Below are 21,590 nucleotides of genomic sequence, written 5' to 3' on the forward strand. Positions count from 1 at the left end.
TGGGGTAGGCAGCAGCAATGCCCCCATCTCAGCAAATCCTCCTAGCTCTTGTTTCCCACTGGCCTCCCTGGGAGCTGTGTTTTTACACTGCTCATCTCTGCTGCTGTGAGCACACCTGAGACAGGCAGGGCCATGGAAACGGTGGTGCTCTGGGATGGGTACCGAGAACTGCTGCCAGCAGCCCCACAGCACAACCCAACCAAGGCCTCCAAGTCTCACAGCTACGCTCAACTGGAGTCCAGGCATGAGTGGACACTGGACTCTGCCAGCACCCGAATTTAAACAGGGAGAGTTAGCGACATCACAGTTATCTCTTGCTCAAGTTACAACCCCTTGGTTGGTGGTCTTACAGTCCATCACTGTATTTGGGCACCAGCCTGAGCCTCCATCACCCTCCATCATTCAGTGATTTTCCTTTGGTGATATATTTGGGAAAATAAAAATTGCACGTTTACCCTCTCCACAAAAGAAATGAAAAGGTTAATATCAGAGTATTTAAATATGAGTTCAATAATGAGCAGCTAAACAGAGTAATATTCTCAGTTACTGTAAGCAGTAAGTGTTGTTCTTTTGGGACTACGTGGCTAGAAAGATTGAATCAAAGAACACTTACGAGCCACATTCTTATCTGCTACACCACTGTCTCAATCAAATAATGCCAGAGCAGCACTGTGGTAACTGCTGTTGAGATCAGAATCTGATTAGAGATATTCTGTCCATGAAGTTCTCAAAGAACTGTTATATCTCAAGTCAAAGTGCAAAGAAAAGAGAGAACAAATAACACACTTTATTTCTGCAGATGATTTTTATGCCTGTGTGCTCCATTTATAAGAATAATCTGTAAATGAATTATTATCAAAAAAAGTTATTTGTTTGCACTAATCAAGCCTTAAACTTGTAGGCATAATATGGAACTAATTATTTTTAACTAACTAATCAACATGTTTCATTCATAAGTTGGGATTTATCAATATAGCACATGAAAGGAGAGAACATATTATTATTTCAATTTAGATAATATGCAAAAAGCACTGTGTTTGTAATGACCTGCTTTCACTGAATATAATCAAGCTCCAAAGCTCTATTACAGGCTGGAAATAGCAGCAGCTTACTTTAATGAGATTTCTGGCTCTGGGCCCCAGCTGTTCTACGCAAGGCTCTCCCTTTGCTCTATGACCTACCAATACGTGCTGTCATCAGTAATGAGACAGGACCTATTTCCTAACACAGGGAAAAATTGGAAAGCATGAGTTCACCCTACTGTCAGTGGCAACACGCCCTTCTTCCCCTGCAAGGCAGAAGTGGGGAACGCTGAATATGCAGTGTCCTCCGTCCCTGGCCACCAGGGTACAACACGAGGCCTATTAGGTAGAGAACTGCAAGGTGAGACTGAAATTCTCTTAACTCATCCCCCCAGCACATAGGCACCAGCATTCATTAGGTTTATGCACAATATGTCCCTTCCCTGTGAAGCACCCCAGAAGAGACTCTGTCTGTGAGAGAAGGGATAACAGTAGCCGTCTTAGACACAGAATTTTATGGATTTCGTGGAATTATGCTCATTTCAGAGCTGTACAGGGAATGTGCCAGGAGTAAAAGAGCTGCACTTAATTTGCCTAAAATGGAACAGATTACCACTGCTCTCCTTTTTAATAATAGAGCTGCAGCCTGGAGACTCCCAGTGTAGCAGGCAGAGCTCTGCAATGGCAGGGCTGGGTCCTGGTGTGCTGCATTGAGGTGTGTGGTGGCTCCGGGGGAAAAAGCACACCCATCACATCTTTGTCACTCTGAACTGGGCTCTTTATATTGCTTTCCTTACTCCTTTTATTATTATTATTATTATTACAATATCTCATGCTTTTCAAAAGCGGAGGAAAATTCTGTTCTCGAAAGAGATTAGTTAACAATTGTATTTCGTAATGCTATTTTTATCTTTAAGCTGTCACTTGCAATCATTAACACCTTGCACGTGAATCTGTGATTTTTAGGACAGGAAGACACTGTTGTTTTTTCCCTGAATCGCATTGTGAAGTATTTCAGGAATCGAAAATCCACAAACTATTTCTGTGCCCTGAATACAAACCTCTTTGGAAAAACTGATGAACATTTTAGTCAGAGAATTGAAAAGTGTGTGCTTAATGCACTTCGAAATTAAATGATTTGGTGCTTTTCAATTTGTCTTTTTGACCTTCCCAAATACCCAAAGGCACTAGCCCACTTTGTAAATGAATAGGCTATGAAATCTTATTTTGAGAAATGAAGGTGTCACCTAGTTGCAGTAAAAATTATACTTAGCACCAATGCACTTTGCAAGCCCTGACTAATTGGCCCTTCCAACAGCCCTGATGCACTCCTTTTTTATTAATAGGAATTAAGGAGCCAGTTATTTTATATCAGAAATGAAGAATAACACAGGCATTGGGAAGCCAACTCTCTGCCATACCAGCAGATCCTATCCCAGTGCAGCTGCTGCACTGCTCTTGCCATCCAGCTGCCTCTCACACACCATGGGTGCCATGGGCAGGCAGACTGGCTGGCTTGGAGCCGGCTCATCTGCTCCCAAACATTTGGGAAATGGCACATGGCTGTGCCTGGGGCCATGCCTGCAGGCCAGCAGCGTTTGTGGCAGAGCAGCCCTTCTTGGGGCAGCCCATTGCGTGCAGACTGGGCGGTGTTCTTAAGTGAGAAATGAAAGGCCACACTGCCAGATTCTTAAGTATAGCACTAAGAACACCGCTGCTGTCACAACACTATTTCCTCTTCTAAATTATTTATGTATTTATTGTATTTTACATGAGCCGTGGAAGCTAGAGGCATTTTTGCAGTGTCAGGTCATTCTGAAGTACATTCCATACAAAGAATAGGGCTGGAAAGTACAGTTGTACGTGATATTGTTCATTAATATTACATAATTACCGCACACAAAATAGTTCTCTGGGCAGTGATAAGGATTTTTTTCATAAAGACTAAAGGCTCCATGGCAATGTATGCCATTAAGCGGCTGCTTAATGTATGAGAGTATGTCAGTATATTTAGCACCTTCATCCAGCTGCAGAAAAAATGACAAAGCCAGCTTAGCCAAATGAAGCCATTAGCATGTATAATGTGTTTTACACAAGAGTTAAATGGTTTACTGGGTTTATAAAATCATACTTTGATATTGCAGTGACCAAGCTGAGATACGATCCAGCAAGCAGCAGTTGCAGCTGCATCAGCACAAAAACCAATAGTTGGAGTTTCTCTGAGGCCAGGAGAACAATTTCTGCAGTATTTGAAAATTGCCCTGAAATTAAAGTTTTCTCTATGTGTAGGCTAATATTAGCCACTGACAGCTCGGCTGGAGATTTTAACTCAGCCTTCCTGGAGCAATTGTTGAGGATGAAATGTTGATGCAGCTTTTTGAGTCTGTTGGTTGCCTTTATTGCCATTGAACGTGAAGCAGTACAGTGTCTTCTGAGATTCATTAGACCTAATGTAAGGTGGAGGAACACCTGAGTGACAAATAATCCCATAAAGGATCCCTCTGAAGTTTATTACAGCCCAGTGCATTCATTCTAAATTCCTTATGCTCATGCACAGTGCTAATTTTGACTTTTGATTTAATGTACTAAATTGTGTTCATATGCCAGAGAGTTTGGCATGGACGAGACACACCAATACTTATTAATACAGAGCTGGAAATGTGGACGTCTTGATTGAGCTTTTGACATTCAAGAAAACATCAAGCTTTGCACAGCATTTCATACATAAGATCCAGTTGATAATTTTGTTCCTAGAAAAACGATTCTTATCCTCTTTCTAGTGAGACTAGAATTCTCAGTTTCCCTACCTGCAGTGTTAAATAGGCGCATCAGCCTGATGTTTCTGCAGTCGGCAGTGCGCAATGCTAACACCAGGTTCGTGTGTTGAGTCATAGAGGGTTCACCTTTCTTTCCGGATGACACCATGACAGCTGCAATCAGCAGATGTGTGAGAGCTGACAGTCCTTTGATTTTAAAAAAGGAGAGTTTTGCTGGCAAGGCATTTTCCATAAGGAGTTCCTTCTAAGCTCTGCAACTCAATTCACTTCTCAGCTCAATAGGGCCCTGATTTGCTAGCGCTGGGGTTTCACACATCTGCTCCTGCAGTCTGCCAGGGACAGCCTTCTTCCTGGGGATTCCTTTATTCTTTTTCAGGCTTAGTGTATTTTTCAACTGATTCTATTAAATTATTATTAATAATTACCCTTCTTATGGTCATATGGTCTTCCCAAGGCTGCATGGTCCAGCTATCAAAGTTCGGTTTTGCTCTGAAAATGTTTACCCTTTGCTGTGTTTTATTAAGTGTGTAACACTGACTATTTGAAAGGCACTGTATGACATTCAAGCAAACCATAGATCTCTTTATTTTTTTGAGCAAAAGAGTGAGTGAACAGATTTTTCTACTTCAGATTTGCTTTCCCCAATTTTTCTGTGACCTAAATCATAACAGAGCGTTTATCAGGTGATGCGCTATTATCAGAACAAAAGCAGGCAAGGAAACCAAGCCGTTAGCATGAACCTGTATACTCCCACTTGTGATGCTGTCTCCCACTGAAGAGTTTTCCAAGGGCTTTGGAATGCCAGTGCCACTGGCAGACATCTGCCATGATGGCAGGGAATCCTCTCCTGTAAGATCACCAGAAGAGTTGCATTGCTTCTAGAAATGAATCCATTAGGTCCTGTTAGTGATTAGTGTGAGTCACCATGATGACCAAAGGTACTCCGTGTAATTCAGCTGGAAGGGCCTCTGAGGTGAAAGGTGTTAGATACCCAGTGGCCAAGATGCAGGGACCTTCTTAGTGGATGTGGCAGCAAATCTGGACACTGAATCTCACCTGCATGTGAGCAAATGCCACTGGGAAAACTTTCCCTTCCTTTCTATTGAAAACACGTTTGAAAACATCATTTTAATTGTTGAGGTGAAGGGAAATTTAGGATTAAATTCCTGATTTGTTTCAATTCACATTATTTAGATGTCCAAGATGTTTTGTTTGTAATTGTTATTGTGCTGGTCTTATGCTTTAAGTGTCACTATACCTTACTACAGTGGGACTAGAAAATAAGACTTATGAGGAGCAGCTGAGGGAACAGGAAATTGCTCTGAGGCAGAGGGGAGGAGACCTTATTGTTGTTTACAACAGCCCGAGAGGAGGCTGCAGTGAAGAGGTGTTGGTCTTTTTCTCAGGTGGCAAAAATAAGGACATGATGAAATGGTTTCAAGCTATGCCAGGAGGTTTAGATTGGATTCCAGGAGCAACTTCTTCCTGGGTAAGGTAGTCAAACATTGGAACAAGCTGCTCGGGAAAGCGATGGAATTTATTGATGGGGCTGTAGGTCGGGTGGAGGGTTGCATTTGATGATCTTGAAGGTTTTTTCCAACCTATGTGACTGCGATTGTATGATAAGCTATGTGATAAAGGACCAATGTGACTGCAAAATGCGAGCTTATGGTTTGTGATTAGAAAAAGAACACAACAAAAACACCTACTTAACCTGTTAGCTACATGTTGAATTAGGGCAATAGGACAGTTTCTAGAAATGCTTGTCACCCTCTTGGTGTGCCTGTAACAAAAAACAGCAATAATATCTCAGTCACTCCATGGAAACGAGCTTGGTTTCACAGCGAGGCAGCTGGGAAAGTAAGATTCTCTCCATTAAAGGAAGGCGGCAAATGAAATTCTATTGCTGTTAGTAATAAAGAATTTTTAAATGTTTGACAAATTTGTAAGCTAATCATGTAGCTGACTTGATGATTGGCTTCTGTGGAACTTCTGTGGCAATTCGAAGAAGTTATTTTGTTTTTTATGCATTAAAAAGAAAACAACCTCAGATGAATTATTTGAGATTCTCTTTACATCATCAAGACATCAAAGTGCCAGCTTCCTCACAGGTTGTTAAATACACTTATTTATAGACACTGCTCATTTTCTTTAGAGATTTGTTCTTCTTTGCAACTACGTGTAGTGTCTGCAATCCCTGTATTTCGCTCAGGCATTTCTTTTGTCAAAGAGGTTGAATAAAATGACACAAATCCTGCTGGGCAGCTGATACCATCAGAACATCAGCTGTTAAGAAGCCTCCCATGGTTTCAGCAAGCCTCATTTGTCAAGCAAAGTGATCAAAGTCCAATTTTGGAAATTCTTTTCATATCACTCAAGCTGATATACATCCCACTGCATTGCAAGGGTTTGCCTGAAATTAAAGTGAGGCTGTCTACTCAGTCTGTTCATGTAATAGCCATATACTGCTAGAGCAAGGTTCATAGCTTTTTGACAGAAGTGCTTGTGAAGTCTGCATCTGACGATGGTGATGATAGTAACAGCATGACTAGAAAAGTACAGAAGAAAATAGTACTTAACATCAAATGGGCTTACACACATTGCAAGCAGTAAACAAAAGGGGAAATTAAAACCCTGTAATTACATGTTCACAACCAATGATGTTTTCGTGAAATGTAAACAAGTACATTTTCACACATGGAGGTAATGTACAAATGACTGCAAAGAAAAAAAATAATTTAACAAAATGCTTGAGAAGTACTGGGTTTGGCAAAGATGTCTGTACAATCCAAACTCACAAATGGGGACAGTGCAGGTGGGAGAGAGTCTTGGAGGAGGAGGTAGTAGTGAACACCCCACTACTGAGTGAAAGATTTTCAGGACTGTTTCTTTTCTGTGTTGATCTTTCCACTGATAATATCTAAATTTACCTATTTTAACTTGACTATTTTTATCATTTAATTTTGAACTACACTTTTATCGGCAAATTTTAATTTGTAGATATGCAAAAAGGACAGCCATCTCTAGAAATGAACTATTTTACAGAAGTGATATGTAGTAGACCAGAGTTTTGATGTATGTCCTTGGATAAGCCCCATTCCTGTGCAATACTTAATTTTAAAGAAAGCAAGCCTGTGTCAGTTTTGGTTGTGCCCATTGACCACATAACTGTATACACAGTAAGTAACTGTATACACAGATGTGCAGTGCATGGTGTTACTCCTCTGATAACCGCAGTCAAAGGAAAACTGGAATTTCACTGTGTGCTCCTGGCAGGCAGGGACAACCAAGCCCATTATCACATTTGCTGAGGTAGTTGAATTAATGATCACTGAGTATTTAATAAATACCACAGATATATTAAAGGTCCCTTCCAACTGTAAGGATTCTGTGATTCTATGATACATAATATTCATGCTGCATTGATATCCCAGGCTGCACAGCCTGCTGTAACATTTTTCTAGCATTGAGGTGAGCTGATCAAGGAAGTGGTAGAGTCCCCATCCCTGCAGGTATTTAAGAAATATGTTGGACATGGCACTAAGGAACATGATTTTATGATGAGACTCAATAGGTCGGGTTGATGGTTGAACTGGATGGTGTTGAAGGTGTTTTCCAACTTAGATGACTTTGTGATCTATGACTCAGCCCACAGATGAGGACTGTGACAAAGGGGCATGTGGCTTTACTTCCAGCCCCATACCTTCCTTCTCCTTGTCTGCCTTTCCTTGACAGGTCTTCTTGCTTTGTTCTGATGCAGTGTTGTAGTCTAGCTGAAAGGCGTCTCCCTTCAGTGAGAACAGTAAGTATTTAAAAGCTATCTAAATTTGATATACAGTTGTTCAAGGATAACTACTGGAGAGTGACAAAGAAGGACTACAAACATGGTGAAGGATCTAGAGGGGAAAACGTAATGGCAAAGGTCCCTTAGTTTGTTCAGCCTGGAGAAGAGGAAACTGAGGGGAGACCTCATGGCAGCCTATGGCGTCCTCACAGGGAAGCAGAAGGGCAGGTGATAATCTCCTCTCTCTGGTGATCAGTGATAGAACCCAAGGGGATGGCATGAAGCTGTGACAGGATAGATTCATACTGGATATCAGGAAAACGTTCTTCGTGAGAGGGTGGTCAGGCACTGGAACAAGATCCTCAGGGCAGTGGTCATGGTACTGAGCTTACCAGAGGTCAAGAAGCATCTGGACAACGCTCTCAGATGTATGGTCTAATTTTTGGGTGGTGCTGTGGAGAGCCAGGAGTTGGACTCAGTGATCCAACAGTGATCCAAGACCCAAGGGACATAGGTCCCTTCCAATTTGGGGTATTCTATGAACTCCAATTTATTGTACTTTTATTAGCTTCTATCTGTATATATTGCTAATCTGTTGTCTCTTTCAAACCACCATTTATTTGGGAAATCCTTTAAAATATATGAGTTGAAGTTTCAAAAAAAATTTTTAGAATGATGATAGAATCACAGAATGATCTGGGTTGAAAAGAACCACAATGATCATCCAGTTTCAAGCCCCCTGCTGTGTGCAGGGTCGCCAACTGCCAGCCCAGGCTGCCCAGAGCCACATCCAGCCTGGCCTTGAATGCCTCCAGGGATGGGGCATCCACAGCCTCCTTGGGCAACATGTTCCAGTGCATCACCACCCTCTGTGTGAAAAACTTCCTCCTAATATCTACAGAATCACAGAATGGCCTGAAAAGGACTTTTTTTTTTTTTTTTTCTTTTTTTTTTCTCTCTAAAAAGAACATGTTTCGCACAACTTCTTTTCTTTGTAACCTATTTCCACATTTCAAGAACTCTAACAGCCACCATAAGCCAGGTACTGTAATATCTGCTCTACACCAACATCTCTCTCAGCGCTGTTACACTGCATTGCTGGCTGCCCCTTCCTCCAGCACAATGATGGGAGGCCAAGGCCTGGGACAGGGCAGAGTAGAGACAGAAAGGTTCACTTGAGATCCTCAGCCCTTGGGTGCTAAAAACGAGCAGCGTTTCAGATATTATTGAATTCTTAGATATTAGACGTGATATTACAGGACGAAATGCCGTCAGTGGATTTCAGAACAGGGTGCCCGGCCCGTCAGGGCCCTGCCTCAGGGAGGACACCCTGCCCTGCACAAAGATGGCCGCCCCGCTCCAAGATGGTCGCCCCTGCGGCATCCGCCTGACCTTTTGCCCTCACCTATGACGGCCACCAAGCTGCAGGCGACGTGCCCAAAACAAAGATGGCCGCCACAGCCGGGAAGCGGCGGAGAGGGTGCCTGCCCTTACCAAAAATGGCGGCGGGCGGAGGGGGGCGTGGCTTGTGCCCGGGGAGCCGGGCCCGGGGGTGGGGCGGGGGCGCGCCCGGCGCCGAACCGGAAGTGCCGCGCTGCCTCCTCCAGCTGGTTGTCATTTCGTGCGGCGGCTCGGTGCTGAGGAGACGGGGCTCGGCAGTGGCCGGGCGGGGAGGAAGGAGGCACCGGCTGCGGCACCGAGGCAGGAAGCTGCGGCCGCTGGGGGGGGGAGGGAGGGGAAGGGAAGGAGAAAGGGGAAAACAGGAAAAAAAAAAGAAAAAAAAAATAGAGGCGAAACGAGGCGGCGGAGGCTCCGCGCGGAGGACTCGACGCGGCCGGGCTTGCCGGCTACCGCAGCTTCTCCCGGTGGCACGCAGCCCTGCCCCCTCTCCCGGCGCTGTCTCCCGCGGAGCCTCCCCCTCCGTCGCCGCCCGGAGGCAGCGTCCCCGACCTCCCGCCCGGCCGCTGTACATGACGGGGAAGGCAGCCCGCCTGGAGCCGAGAGGACGCGCAGCACGGGAAGGACTGCGCCGAGGAACCGCCGCCGGACCCCGCGCCCCGGTTAGTCTGCCGGGCCTCCGTCCCGTCATCTCCGGGCGATTTGGGAGAACCGGTTAAACGCCTTCCATGGGGGAGAGAGGAGCCCGGCCCCCCGCCGCCTGCACCTTCCCCTCCCTGCCGGAGGCTGCTCCTCTCCTGAGGTAAAAAAAAAAAAAAAAAAAGAAAAAAAAAAGAAAGAAAAAGGAAAAAAAAAAAAAAAAACAGAAACAGAAAACAACCCCTCCCGCCTTTCCCGACAGACAGACGGACTCTCGCGGGGTGGGGGGGATACCGCGGGGCACCGCAGCCGGGCCTGGGAGCGCAGCACCGCCCGCTGCTGCCGGCCGCGAGAAGAGCCGGCCCGGAGGGAGCCCACGGATCTGGGTGGAAGGAGCGAGCCCGGCACCGCGATCACCCTCCGGCAGCACAGAGAGCGAGAAAACCTTCTTCCCTTTCCTCCTGCGCAGCTCGCTTGTCCCCTCCCTTCCCTTTTCCCGAACGCTGAATGCTGATTTCTGAGATGAAAATCCTTTCCGGGCACCCAGGGCTCGTCTGAAGGACACGGAGATATCGGATCGCAAATAAGAAGTGAGTCTGGCGATCTCAGAAACCCAACCCAAAAGGAGCAGCATCGATAATCCACCCTTCTGCTCAACTCACTCCCCACCCAGCACACACAGAATACTAATTTCCTGAGATAAGATCTTACCCCTTTAAACGACACACACGCACACACACATACGCAGTGTATATTATTTCTACACAGAATAGGTTAAACCCAGCAGCACAGTAAAAAGCCTCCTCTGCAACTCACCCCTCCTCCTCACCCCTCTGAGTGCTGAAATCCTGAGGTAAATTTTTTTCTCTTATCCACAGCAAAGACTCTTTTTGAGCAGGACACAAATATATATTAGATTATAGAGATGTATTAAATTATTCCAGATTTAAATCTATTTTTTTGCTGCCAAGGGGTCGGGGGACCAGACGTCATTGTATATTTTTTTTGCTCTTAACTCATTTATGGGCAAGTCAAGGCTGCTGAGGAGGAAGAAAACAGGATAGTTAGAATCTCTTTATCCTTATTCCCCAGAAGCTTTTTCTGTCATTGCTGTGCATTTCCTTTAGGAAAGAAAGGAAACCTCTTATTTTGTGAACCAAAGATTTATTTTTCCCTTTCTCCTGGCTGAAGGGAGGAAGCGGACACCAATTTACGCATTTAAATAGTTGAAGAGATCTATCTTTTGCAAAAAAAAGAAAAAAAGAAAAAAGAAATCTATGATTCAAATCTGAGATAAATTTGCGTGGAGGGAGAAACTGGAATATCTTGCTAAAAACAGGCTACTTGCTAATCTCTCCTTAGAAGAGGAGGAGGTAAACACTAAACATCAACTTGTTCTAACAGGGAAGATTCAAACCCTAAGTATAATAAATGGGGGATTACGGGTTTGGAGTGTTAGTGCAAAACAACACTGGAAATAAGTCAGCTTTTCCAGTCAGATTTCATCCACATCTGCAGCCTCCACACCATCATCAAAATGCAACCCCCAGCCCTGCTGCTTTTATAAATAATAACACAGCTGCCAATGGCAGTAGTGCTGGGTCAGCTTGGCTCTTTCCTGCTCCAGCTGCCCATAATATTCAGGATGAGATTCTGGGGTCAGAAAAATCTAAAGCTCAGCAACAGGAAAAGCAAGAGTCCCTAGAAAAACAGCAACTTTCCCCCAGTCAAAGTCAGGAAGCAGGCATGCTCTCTGAGCCCGAGAAAGCTAAAACTGAAGAAAATCAGGGCGATAATTCTTCGGAGAACGGCAATGGAAAGGAGAAAATAAGAATAGAATCGCCGGTGTTAACAGGATTTGATTATCAAGAGGCTTCGGGGCTCGGTTCTTCGACACAGCCCTTGACATCCACCGCATCTTCTCTGACTGGTTTTAGTAACTGGTCTGCGGCGATAGCTCCTTCTTCTTCTACGATAATCAATGAAGATGCAAGTTTTTTTCACCAGGGAGGGGTCCCTGCTGCCTCAGCTAACAATGGTGCTCTGCTGTTTCAGAATTTTCCACATCACGTCAGCCCTGGCTTTGGTGGTAGCTTTTCCCCTCAAATTGGACCCCTCTCTCAACACCACCCTCATCACCCCCATTTTCAGCATCATCACAATCAGCATCAACAACAGAGGAGGTCTCCTGCAAGTCCTCACCCACCACCATTCACGCATAGAAATGCTGCTTTTAATCAGTTGCCTCATTTGGCTAATAATCTAAACAAGCCACCTTCTCCATGGAGCAGCTACCAAAGTCCATCGCCTACACCATCTTCATGGAGCCCTGGGGGCGGTGGATATGGTGGGTGGGGTGGGTCCCAAGGTCGAGACCACCGCCGGGGACTGAACGGAGGGATAACGCCCCTGAACTCCATCTCGCCCTTAAAGAAGAATTTTGCCAGTAATCATATCCAGTTGCAGAAATATGCTCGACCCAGCTCAGCCTTTGCTCCAAAATCGTGGATGGAAGACAGCTTGAATAGAGCTGACAATATTTTTCCTTTTCAGGTGAGTATGTTCTATTATACCCATAAGGAAAATAACATATGACTGCATTAAAATGCTGCAGAGAGTGTGGAATGGGGGTTTGAATAATACACTCTGATTGTGTTACTTCTGTGTTTGCAGCTAAAAAAAGCCATAGAGCTCACTTGAAATGCCACAGTGTGAATTACACTGAGCTGTGAATCATGGTGTTTGTTTTTTCAGTAGTGGTGATCGTATAAATATCTATTTCCCAGCAAACATCTCCAATTAGCCAGTTTCCATCAGCTTACTACTTACATTAACAAGTAACTGCTGAACAAATCTACTTGTAAGCAGCACGTATATCCACTAAGAGGAGTAAGGAAAACAGTGCTGCCTAATGAGGTGTGAGAGATCTGGGGCCTTCTGAAATATTTGAAAACATAGTACATCTGAGAAAAGTATTAAGTGATTGTATTTTGCTTTAGGGAATCTCATGGGCTTGTAGTTCAGTGTAATTTTTGTGGTGTTTTTGGGGAAATAATCTTTTAACGTGATGATGATCAGCACATTTTGCTTTCCTCAGCAATGGCAGCGAATTTTAGTCACAGGCCATTAAAACTCATTACCCAAAATAGATCTGGATGAGGTCAGGTGGTGGTCTCCTATGTTTTCAGATGGTCTCATCTTGACAGCAGACAGGTTGTGTGACACTTCAGCCCCTCCTAGGCAGACTTTTTATGGGTTTGAGATGAGGTGTATAATGTTGAGTCTAGCCTGCAGTAAAATCTAAAGCTCTTCATCTGACCACTCATCAAAGTTTGTTTATTTTTTTGTATGTGTGTGTGTCCACCTTTTGTGAAGTCTTTTTAAGTGGTTTCTGAAGACTATGATTTCTTTAATATGAAATGGGTTGCTTTTAAAGGCCTTCAAATGAGGGCAAAAGTGAGAATTCTGGAATGATTGCACTGTTGTTAGCCATGGTGTAAGAAGCAGGGTGACCTACTTTAAAATAATTTGAAAGATTTTAGATAAGAAGCAATATGTCTCATGTTCTATACCACCTGAGAGAGATAAATATGTGTAATAATGACACTGTGGATTCAGACATAGCAGCATTCAGTTCTCCTTAGTGAACTGTTCAGTTTCTGTTTGGTTTACAGGGCCAGCCTATGCAGCCTTCAGACAACCAAGCAGCTGCTGGCAATAACTTTCCATTAGAGATCTTTCTTTCTGCTGCAGGGCTGGCTGGTTCAGTATCAGGTACAGTCTATGTAAATTTAGAATGCACGGTAGCACTTGATGTTAATATCAGAATTTGTAATTCATATAATGAACCTGTGTCCAGCAAACTGAATTTATACACTGAAGGCATTAGAAAAAGGGACACAGCTGGAGTCGGTCTTTTTTCAGCCTCACTGCAGCGCGACTTGGCTCACAGTGTAATTCATTCTTTACCCTGACACGTAGCTGATGCACAGAGTGACAGAATGAGATCAAGCGTGTCCTTGCTGCTGCGTGTAAGGCCCAAATGTATGTGCACCAATAGAAGCGTGCTTGTTTTGACATCAAGGAAATTGCAGCAAAGTGACAAAGTCAACCTTGACTTTTGGGTTGCGTTCCAACATAAAACACCCGACATGCTTATTTCGATCACAGTAAAGAAATAATTTTTGTGTGGCCTGTTGGTATCTGTTTACATGAACGCTGAAATGAAGCTGTACATGTCAAGACCAAGTCTGATGCTTCTTCATGCCAGGAGAAGAAAAAGTGTTGGAGTGAAGTGCTTTCCAGTCTGTTACAATCGCTTCTGTGAAGAAAAGGACTGGGCAGCAGAGCAGGACTTCATCACTGCAGGCCTAGAAAGATGCTGATTAATTCTGAAGCCATCTTCACAGAATCACACAATGGCAGGGTTGGAAGGAACCTCAAGGATCACGAATCTCCAACCCCCCTGCCACAGGCAGGGCCACCAACCTCCCCATTTAATGCTAGAGCAGGCTGCCCAGGGCCCCATCCAATCTGGCCTTGAACACCTCTAGGGATGGGGAATCCACAACGTTTCTGGGCAGTGTGTTCCAGCACCTCACCACTTATAACTTTTTTTTGTGTGCAAAATCTTCAGCTCCTTTGGTCACTTTGTGCTGTTTTGAATTTTTGAATCACTGGAAACAAATGATGTAAGATTTGACCTTTTTTTTTCTGGATTATTCTCATTGTGTGCCTGACTCAAAGCAGAAATAAGGAGTTTTGCTTATTGTCTATTTGTGTTCATGCATATATACATTAATGTGAACTATCCTCAGTGATGCAATCATGTACTGGTCAAAGCTATTTTGTTACTGGAATCTTCTTGGATTCCTATTTAGGAAATAATTGAAAGCTGTCTTTGCTGCAACGACATAATGGGGTAATTTGATACAACTAACCCTTTCATTCAATATTTATGTTTTGCTGCTTAAATCATTAACAAGTGTTGCTGCAGCCTAGTGAGAGTGAGTTTCTTTAGAAAGCAAGCTGTAAACCAGCAGTTGCAGATACTTGGGGATCTCTTATTTTTTGCAAAGGTTGTCTTTACTCTGAAGCTTGGGGAAGCACAGAGGTCTATGTTTAGATGCAAATCTTAGGGTAGCCAAGCATAAGTGCTAATTTCCAATTTGGAGAGGACGCCATGGCATAATGTCCCCAAATGCCACCCATGTGAACTGCTGCTCACTTGAAAAACGTCTGACTTCTGTGTTGAAATAGGCATCCCAAACAGCGCAGATGGAAGGAAAATCCCATGTTGATCTGCTTGATAATCTTACAGTTTGGTGGTAGCTTGCTTGGTATTTGAGAGTTACTACAAACCACCGTGTTGTTTGTTGTCTGTATTCTTTATTTGGAATTCTGCCTCGTCACACTTCAGAAGAGGCACATCTCTAGGAACCTCGTGTTGCAGGGATGGAACATGAAGCAAGGTCAGAGAAGACTACCACCAAATGTGTTAATGAAATGAAGTTTTGATACTGTGCTCTAACCGCTGGGCAGCCTTCCCCCTTCAAAGATCTTTTGAAAAGAGAAAAGCCATTGTTCTTTGTGTGTTCATTTGAAAAGGAAATGGTGTCCAAATGAAAAAACGGTTCCTGAATAATAAAAAATAGTTGTGTGTTTTTGTGCACAGCAGTTTTCCCTGGGAATTAATACATGAAAATGTCTTCAACTGTGACTGTTGCATCTTAACAAAGTCCTGATTTTTAAAATTATTCCTTCTATTTCCCTCCTCACAGCTCTCACAAACTAAATGTTCAGTAATTGCATTTTGCTGCAGCATCGCCCTCAGGATTGTTTTGGCTTTCCTTTTGCTGTGTGCTTGCACTTCCTCATGAGAGTGGAACATCCTGCCTGTTACGCAATGCATAAATCTTGCTTTGATAGGCGCTTCCAGGTTTCCAGATCTCATCTTCCAGTGTGTGGGGATGTTTTTTAAATTGGTCTTTGAAGGCAAGTTAAGCAGCAGCGTTCAACTTTCCATACCAAATAATTTAGAATAATTTGTGTTTCTTCCCAGAATCGAGCTTGACAATAACTGCTCATTTCAAAGAATTTCATGCTGGAGAGTACTTCATCATATCCACTTGTTCAAAACTGTTTTTTCCTTTCTTCTAAAGTGGCTGGTTTCCAGGTACATAACCCCTTCCAAATCCATCGAGGGGCTGTGCCAGAGGGACTTTCTCTTCCTTCAGGCTGATATGGAATGTTTGAGAAAACACATACGTGATTACAGACTGTGTTTTAATTCTGAGCTATACGTCATGGTTTGTTTGCCCATAGAAATGGGTTGATTTAAGAAGTGCGTTAAAACAAATGCCCAGGAATTTGGAATAAAAAAACCAAAACCCTCTTGAATACATTTGCCAATCTTTCTTCTTGAAGGAACTTTGCAAGTAAATTTCTTTACCATGCCTCTTTCATATTTGCTCTTTGTAGTTGAGGGGCCTTTCCATAAATCACGATGGCTGGTTGCATGAAATGAGGCTGCAGCTTTTGCAGAGCTTTGTCAGATTTTATTCTCCCTTGTAGCGGCGGCAACGATTCTGAGAGATTTCAATCTATCGTTTTAAATTAGGGTAAATATTCAAAGTTGAATTTTTAAATGTCAGTTCCCCCATTTTTCAACGAGACCATCAGCTGTGTAGTAATTAGTGTTTTGTGTGCTGTTCCCCACAGCTATTGGTTTGTGGAATTAGAAGCGCTCTAATGTGGTACGACAGGCACAAGTTAAGTACTGTGGAAGTTAACGCTGTTCTTGTTTTATAAACTTACTACTGACGTTAATACCTCGGCTTTGGCCCTCCTGTGCGTTTTTGACCTCAGGGTTTCTTTTTAAAGGAGCTTTTGATAGAAGCTATTTGAATTATGTTTGTATTTTCCAAAGATTAAAAGGAGTGCTCTTATTAAGCGCTTTGCTTTGAAAATGAATTGCGTACTTAGCAGCCCAGCACAAAGGCTGAGAACACAAGATACTGTGGATTATATTTTATAGAAGGCACATTAAAAGACTTAATATATGGCTAACATAGAGTCAGACATTACTGGAAGTTTTTATGAGGGTCTATGATTTTTAATGGTTAAATCAGCTTTGACAAAACCACAAGTGCTCCCTCCTCAAAACACTCCTCTTTGGCGTCACTTCTTCAGCATTTTCCTATGGTTCCCTGGTGAAGCTATAAAGGATGAGCAGGGCAGCACACAGCAACATCCTTTCAGGAAAAACCTGTTTATTCAAAGCCTGTAATTCGCTGCCTTCTGGATAGGGAGCTGGAATACAGCATTTGCAGGGTGCTGGGAAAGAGGAGAAGCCTATCCAAGAGTATAATCAAGTCCAAATTTGCTTTGCAATTAATAGAGAAATGTGGAACCTGTATGAGTACCTGTAATTTACCTCTCCCCACGCATCTTACTTTGCCTCAGACATCAGGCTTTTTAATTGTGGGAAATAGGTACGAGGTTTCAGAAAGTTTTAAGCTTCCTGTGCTATAATGAGGGTTGCAAATGTAGTTGTGAATTTTCTAATTTCTGCGAGTATTCTGGTTTCACAAAGCTTTAAATAAAATGAAGCCTCAGCTTTATAGCTGAGCCTACTTCATGAATCCTGCTAAGTCACCTTCAGTAAACTGCTTAACTCAGTGCCAGGTTTTGCACTGTTATTGATTGCTCAGTCTTCAGAGAAATTGTAATTTATAAAATCAGGTACAGCCTTGGCTATCAGCAGGAGCTCATAACTTGCCGTGCTTTACCTGTTGGATACTTAGGGGTCTTAGCTTTGGCAGGCTCATCCTGAGGAGTGCTGAACGGAAGCTCTCATCTTCAGTCTGAATTGCTCAGGAGATCAGAGCACTGTGGTGCAGATTAATTGTAATGGGTCTGCGCTTTACTAATAAAGTTAGACTTACATTTTTTGATCTGTAAGGGAGATTAGGTATGGGATTTGTGAGTGCCAAGGGTGATCTTTTTGTGCATCAAACATTCACATTTAATTTCTTTTGTGTCGGAGCGTATCCTATCCATTTGTACATGCTTGGTACCACTGTCATTTTTTATTTTTATTTTTTTGAATGAAATGTCTTTGGACTTGGAAAAATAAAAATGGAATAGGAGTGAAATAATGGAGAAACCACTGTAGTCACAGAGACAAAGGATGACACACGGGGAAGTTGTGACTTGGAAGTGCTGAGTTCAACTGCCTGTGCTTTAGCAATGAGACTTAGTGTGAGCACTCTACTACTTATGAATGCTTTCTAGACAGTAGGAGAAATAGGATCCTTTTTATTTTTCTGTAGATATAGTTGGCCAGGATTTAGTTCAAAACTGTTGTTTGCTGCTGTTGAATGCTGATAGTCCCAGTGGCTCCCAGCCTGACCTGCTAGCTGTCAGCTCATCTGTATTTTGTGAAAACAATGCTATTTTCTCAAAATGATGTTTAACAAATATCTTTACAAATGTTGGATGACATTTAAAGTACAGTCATATATTAAGACTTCAGGTTGTGTGGTTTGTTTTTTTTTTCATGGTCTTGTGTTCAGTCTGGTCACTTTACTTCTTTTCAGATTTCCCAGGGGTAAACACCATGCCCTTGGAGTCCTCTGAGAAAACAGAATTTTAGATGCACTAAACCAAAGCTGTATAAAGCCAAGTTCTTTTGATCAATCTATGTAACTAATACCGGGTTGTAGTTAACTTCCTTTACCAGTGAAATGTATATTCTCTGCTTGATTCCAGGGTAGTCGTTACCTGTATATAAATAAGTAAATAAGAATACAGTAAGCAGTCCAGCTCCATGGAAAGCACTGTGACTTTGTGAATCGACCCATTAAAAGCACCACTGTGTTGTTATTAATTCTTGTTACGTGAAGCTTCTTAAGAAAACTTCACTTTTCCCTACTGAGTACAGTGTGACTTAAGTGCTTTGCAGCTTGTAGTTAGAATTGCTCTTTCCCATGCTTCATTTCCAGCCTATGATCAATGTCTCAGTTGTGACAACTTTTTGATGTTTCAGAATTAAGTGCATAGTCGCACATTTATTTGGCAGTAAGGCCACTACCACTAACCTGTCTTCAGTTTGAATTTCCTGATATATTAGATAAACTATGTATGCAAATTGTGCATATAATCCAGATGTAATATCTATTCCTGATAGAATCATGGAGTGGCAGAGTTCATGCTACGATATTCAAAGAAGTCTCCCTTCAGGAGTACAGCCAACACCATGTAGCACTTGTAGTGGTTCTCATTGCTCAAACTCTCTGTTCTCAGCATTGAGCAGTGTTGACGCATTGCAGAGGGTCCCTCTGTTACTGTAGCTCAATCCAACCTAACAGGTTAGAGACAAGAGGCTTTCTTAGTGCAGCACATGAGAAGTTGCTCAACTTTGTTTTTCCCTTCATCTCAGCCAACTGAAATGTTAAGTGCCACAAATTTAATGGACCTGAAACTACTGGGGTTCTGCTCTCTTGAGTTGTAGAACTGTTATTGGCTTGGAGCAGAGGTTCATCCCATACACGGAGACACAATGCAGTGCAAAAGCTGGAATGGAAAAAATGAGAACCATCTGAATAATACAGTTTTCAGAAAGTGCTTCTATCTGTAGCTTAGGCTGTTTGTGTCACTTTAGGAACACGGCTGGAAATGTAGAGACTGTCTTCCAGTACCCATCCCTGAGCAGTTGGATCCCAGTGGATTCAGGATGCAGACCCAGGAACTTTTACTCAATCTTCATAACTTATTTTAGTGCAACTGAAGTTTGAAATAGGTAGGAACTAGTAAAGTATGAACTAAACCAAAGAACTAAACATTACTACCAAAGGAAGAAACCAGCTGGAAGTGTGAAACTAAAGAATCCAAACGCCTGTAATGCTTCCTCTAAGGTACATCAATGAGCAAGGAAGTAAATACTGTGGAGAGAGAGGGCAGTGCTATGCTTTACATAGCAAAATTGATTTGGGGCTAGACTAATACAACACACGGTTCCTAACTCTGGTCTCTCTAATGCTATTTGAAATGCAGTGCAGTGGAGTGGAAATACTTCACCGGTTCTGCGTCGGTAATCGACTGTTCTGAGGAAATGAAGAAAATCTAGTTGGAAAACAGAATTTTTTTTAGCAGTCGGAATGTAACTTCCTTGGAAATGGATCAGGACTCTAAGAGCTAATGGATTCCTGCTCTTAACGTAGTATTAAGTGTTTCAAGTCCAAGATGACTGATTGTTGTCTGATAGAAAAATGGCTCTCGCAGCGCTGTCGGTAACTGCTTCAGCACTTCGTTACTGGAAGTAGGGGATGTTGTGGCATTCTGTTCTGCACCACAGGTGCAGTGTCCTTTTGAATTCACTCATTTCGGTGTGATCAATTTGCACTGAAGAAATTTCAGCTTTTCAGCAGCTGGAATTAGGGAGAAAAAATATATTTTCACTGCATTAATTGTAGAAAAGCAGATCAGACCCAATGTGCATTGAATTACCTTCTTATTTGAATGGATACCTTCCATGCTTGATCTGTGTTCAGAGGTGAATCCCTTAAAACATGGATGAAATAAAACCTCTAGAACTGATGTTAGAGTTACTAGACTCAGAAAAGCTAAATGTGAGGTTGATTTGTATGTAAAATGGGTAATGGAGTGGTAAATGATTTGGGGAGGAGATTTTTTGCTTCTATTAGTGACCTTTTATCATACTGTAAAAATTTCAAAGTTTGGCTAACCTGAATTTGAAAATGAAAATAATGCAGTGCCAGGATATTTTGTGTTGTCTTCTGTTAGTGTAGCACCAGATTTGCAAGACGTGGAATTTGTTGTCTTAGCTGGGGAAGTCTGAGGCATATCTGTGTTAAATGGTGGCTTTGGTTTGTGAAGCATACTTCAGTTGGGTTGATACAGTGAAATGGTAAGGTGCAACAGACACCTTGCCTCATGCTTTCTGAATCCTTCAATTTTAGTAGTGCTTGGAATATTGAACTTGTGACTGTAAAAATAGAGCTAAACTTGTCAGCTAGTAAGCCAGACTGCAGCAGCGCTGCTACCTCTGTGAAATGCTTTATAATTGTGCAGAATCAGCACTGATTATGCAGAATTAGGCTGTTTATCAGGGTAGTAATTTAGGTGAGAGGAATTCTGTGTCACTCCATGAATTCAAATTTTTTTAGCTCAGGCTGCAATACCTGTTTTATGACTTCTCTTTGCCATTCTGTCTCCTGGGAGCTGATCTTTACTTCCTGACTGTGAACTCAAATTGTTTTTAACATAGTTTATCTGTATAGCAAGGAACACAAACTAAATATTGGAATTCTTAAACAAACGATTGTTTATTATATATCAGACTCATATTCTCTGTATTTGTATTCTAATACATTGTTGTCTGTATTAGACTGACTTTAGTGGTGTATAAGCACGTGCTGTAGAATAAAACAAGATTTTATGTTACAGGTGGCTTTTTTTTTTTAACACTATGTTGCCTAATCTGTCTTTGTATTTGCTTGCAGGATCGCACAAGGACTTTTGACATGCATTCACTGGAGAATTCGTTGATTGACATAATGAGAGCCGAAAATGATTCACTGAAAGGTAAATTTAGAAGGAATCTGTTTCCCGCAGTAAATAATTGGGAAGATGTGCTTGCTTAGGATAAAAAGCTGCAGTTTTGGTTAGGAAAAAGTAAAGTTCTGTTGTGCACCCTGGTGCATGTAGGTCAGCTCAGGTAGGCCTGCTGTTTCGGCTGTCCCTTGATGAAGCTTCTGCAGCATGTGGATGCTGGAGTGTGTTTTGTCTTAGCATAAAGCAATGCGAAACACAAACATAAACCAATCTTTTGTGTATGTTGACAGTGTTGTTTTTAATAGATACAATGTGTGCAGCCTGTAGAAATGATCAGCTTACAAATCTTAAGCAGACTGGTGAAACATAGCTATCAGCTCTATAGTGTTTTCC

General features: G+C 42.5%; 1 protein-coding gene across 2 annotated transcripts in view; it reads left to right on the top strand.

The window, feature by feature from the left end:
- The first annotated feature begins 9,299 nt into the window (after positions 1-9,299).
- The window catches only part of CPEB4 (cytoplasmic polyadenylation element binding protein 4), a 54,475-nt gene continuing 42,184 nt past the window's right edge, over positions 9,300-21,590 (top strand). Inside the window, exons 1-3 of one of the 2 annotated variants that reach the window (XM_048960188.1) lie at positions 9,300-9,783; positions 9,883-12,173; positions 21,146-21,227. In XM_048960188.1, the coding sequence (XP_048816145.1) occupies positions 11,052-12,173; positions 21,146-21,227 (1,204 nt within the window). In that variant the 5' untranslated portion in view covers positions 9,300-9,783; positions 9,883-11,051. Of the gene's footprint in view, positions 9,784-9,825; positions 12,174-21,145; positions 21,228-21,590 lie in introns of those variants that run through there. The other variant, XM_048960189.1, reaches the window with a different exon arrangement.

The sequence above is a fragment of the Lagopus muta genome, chromosome 14 (assembly GCF_023343835.1).
Source record: "Lagopus muta isolate bLagMut1 chromosome 14, bLagMut1 primary, whole genome shotgun sequence".
NCBI classification, from domain to species: Eukaryota; Metazoa; Chordata; class Aves; order Galliformes; family Phasianidae; genus Lagopus; species Lagopus muta.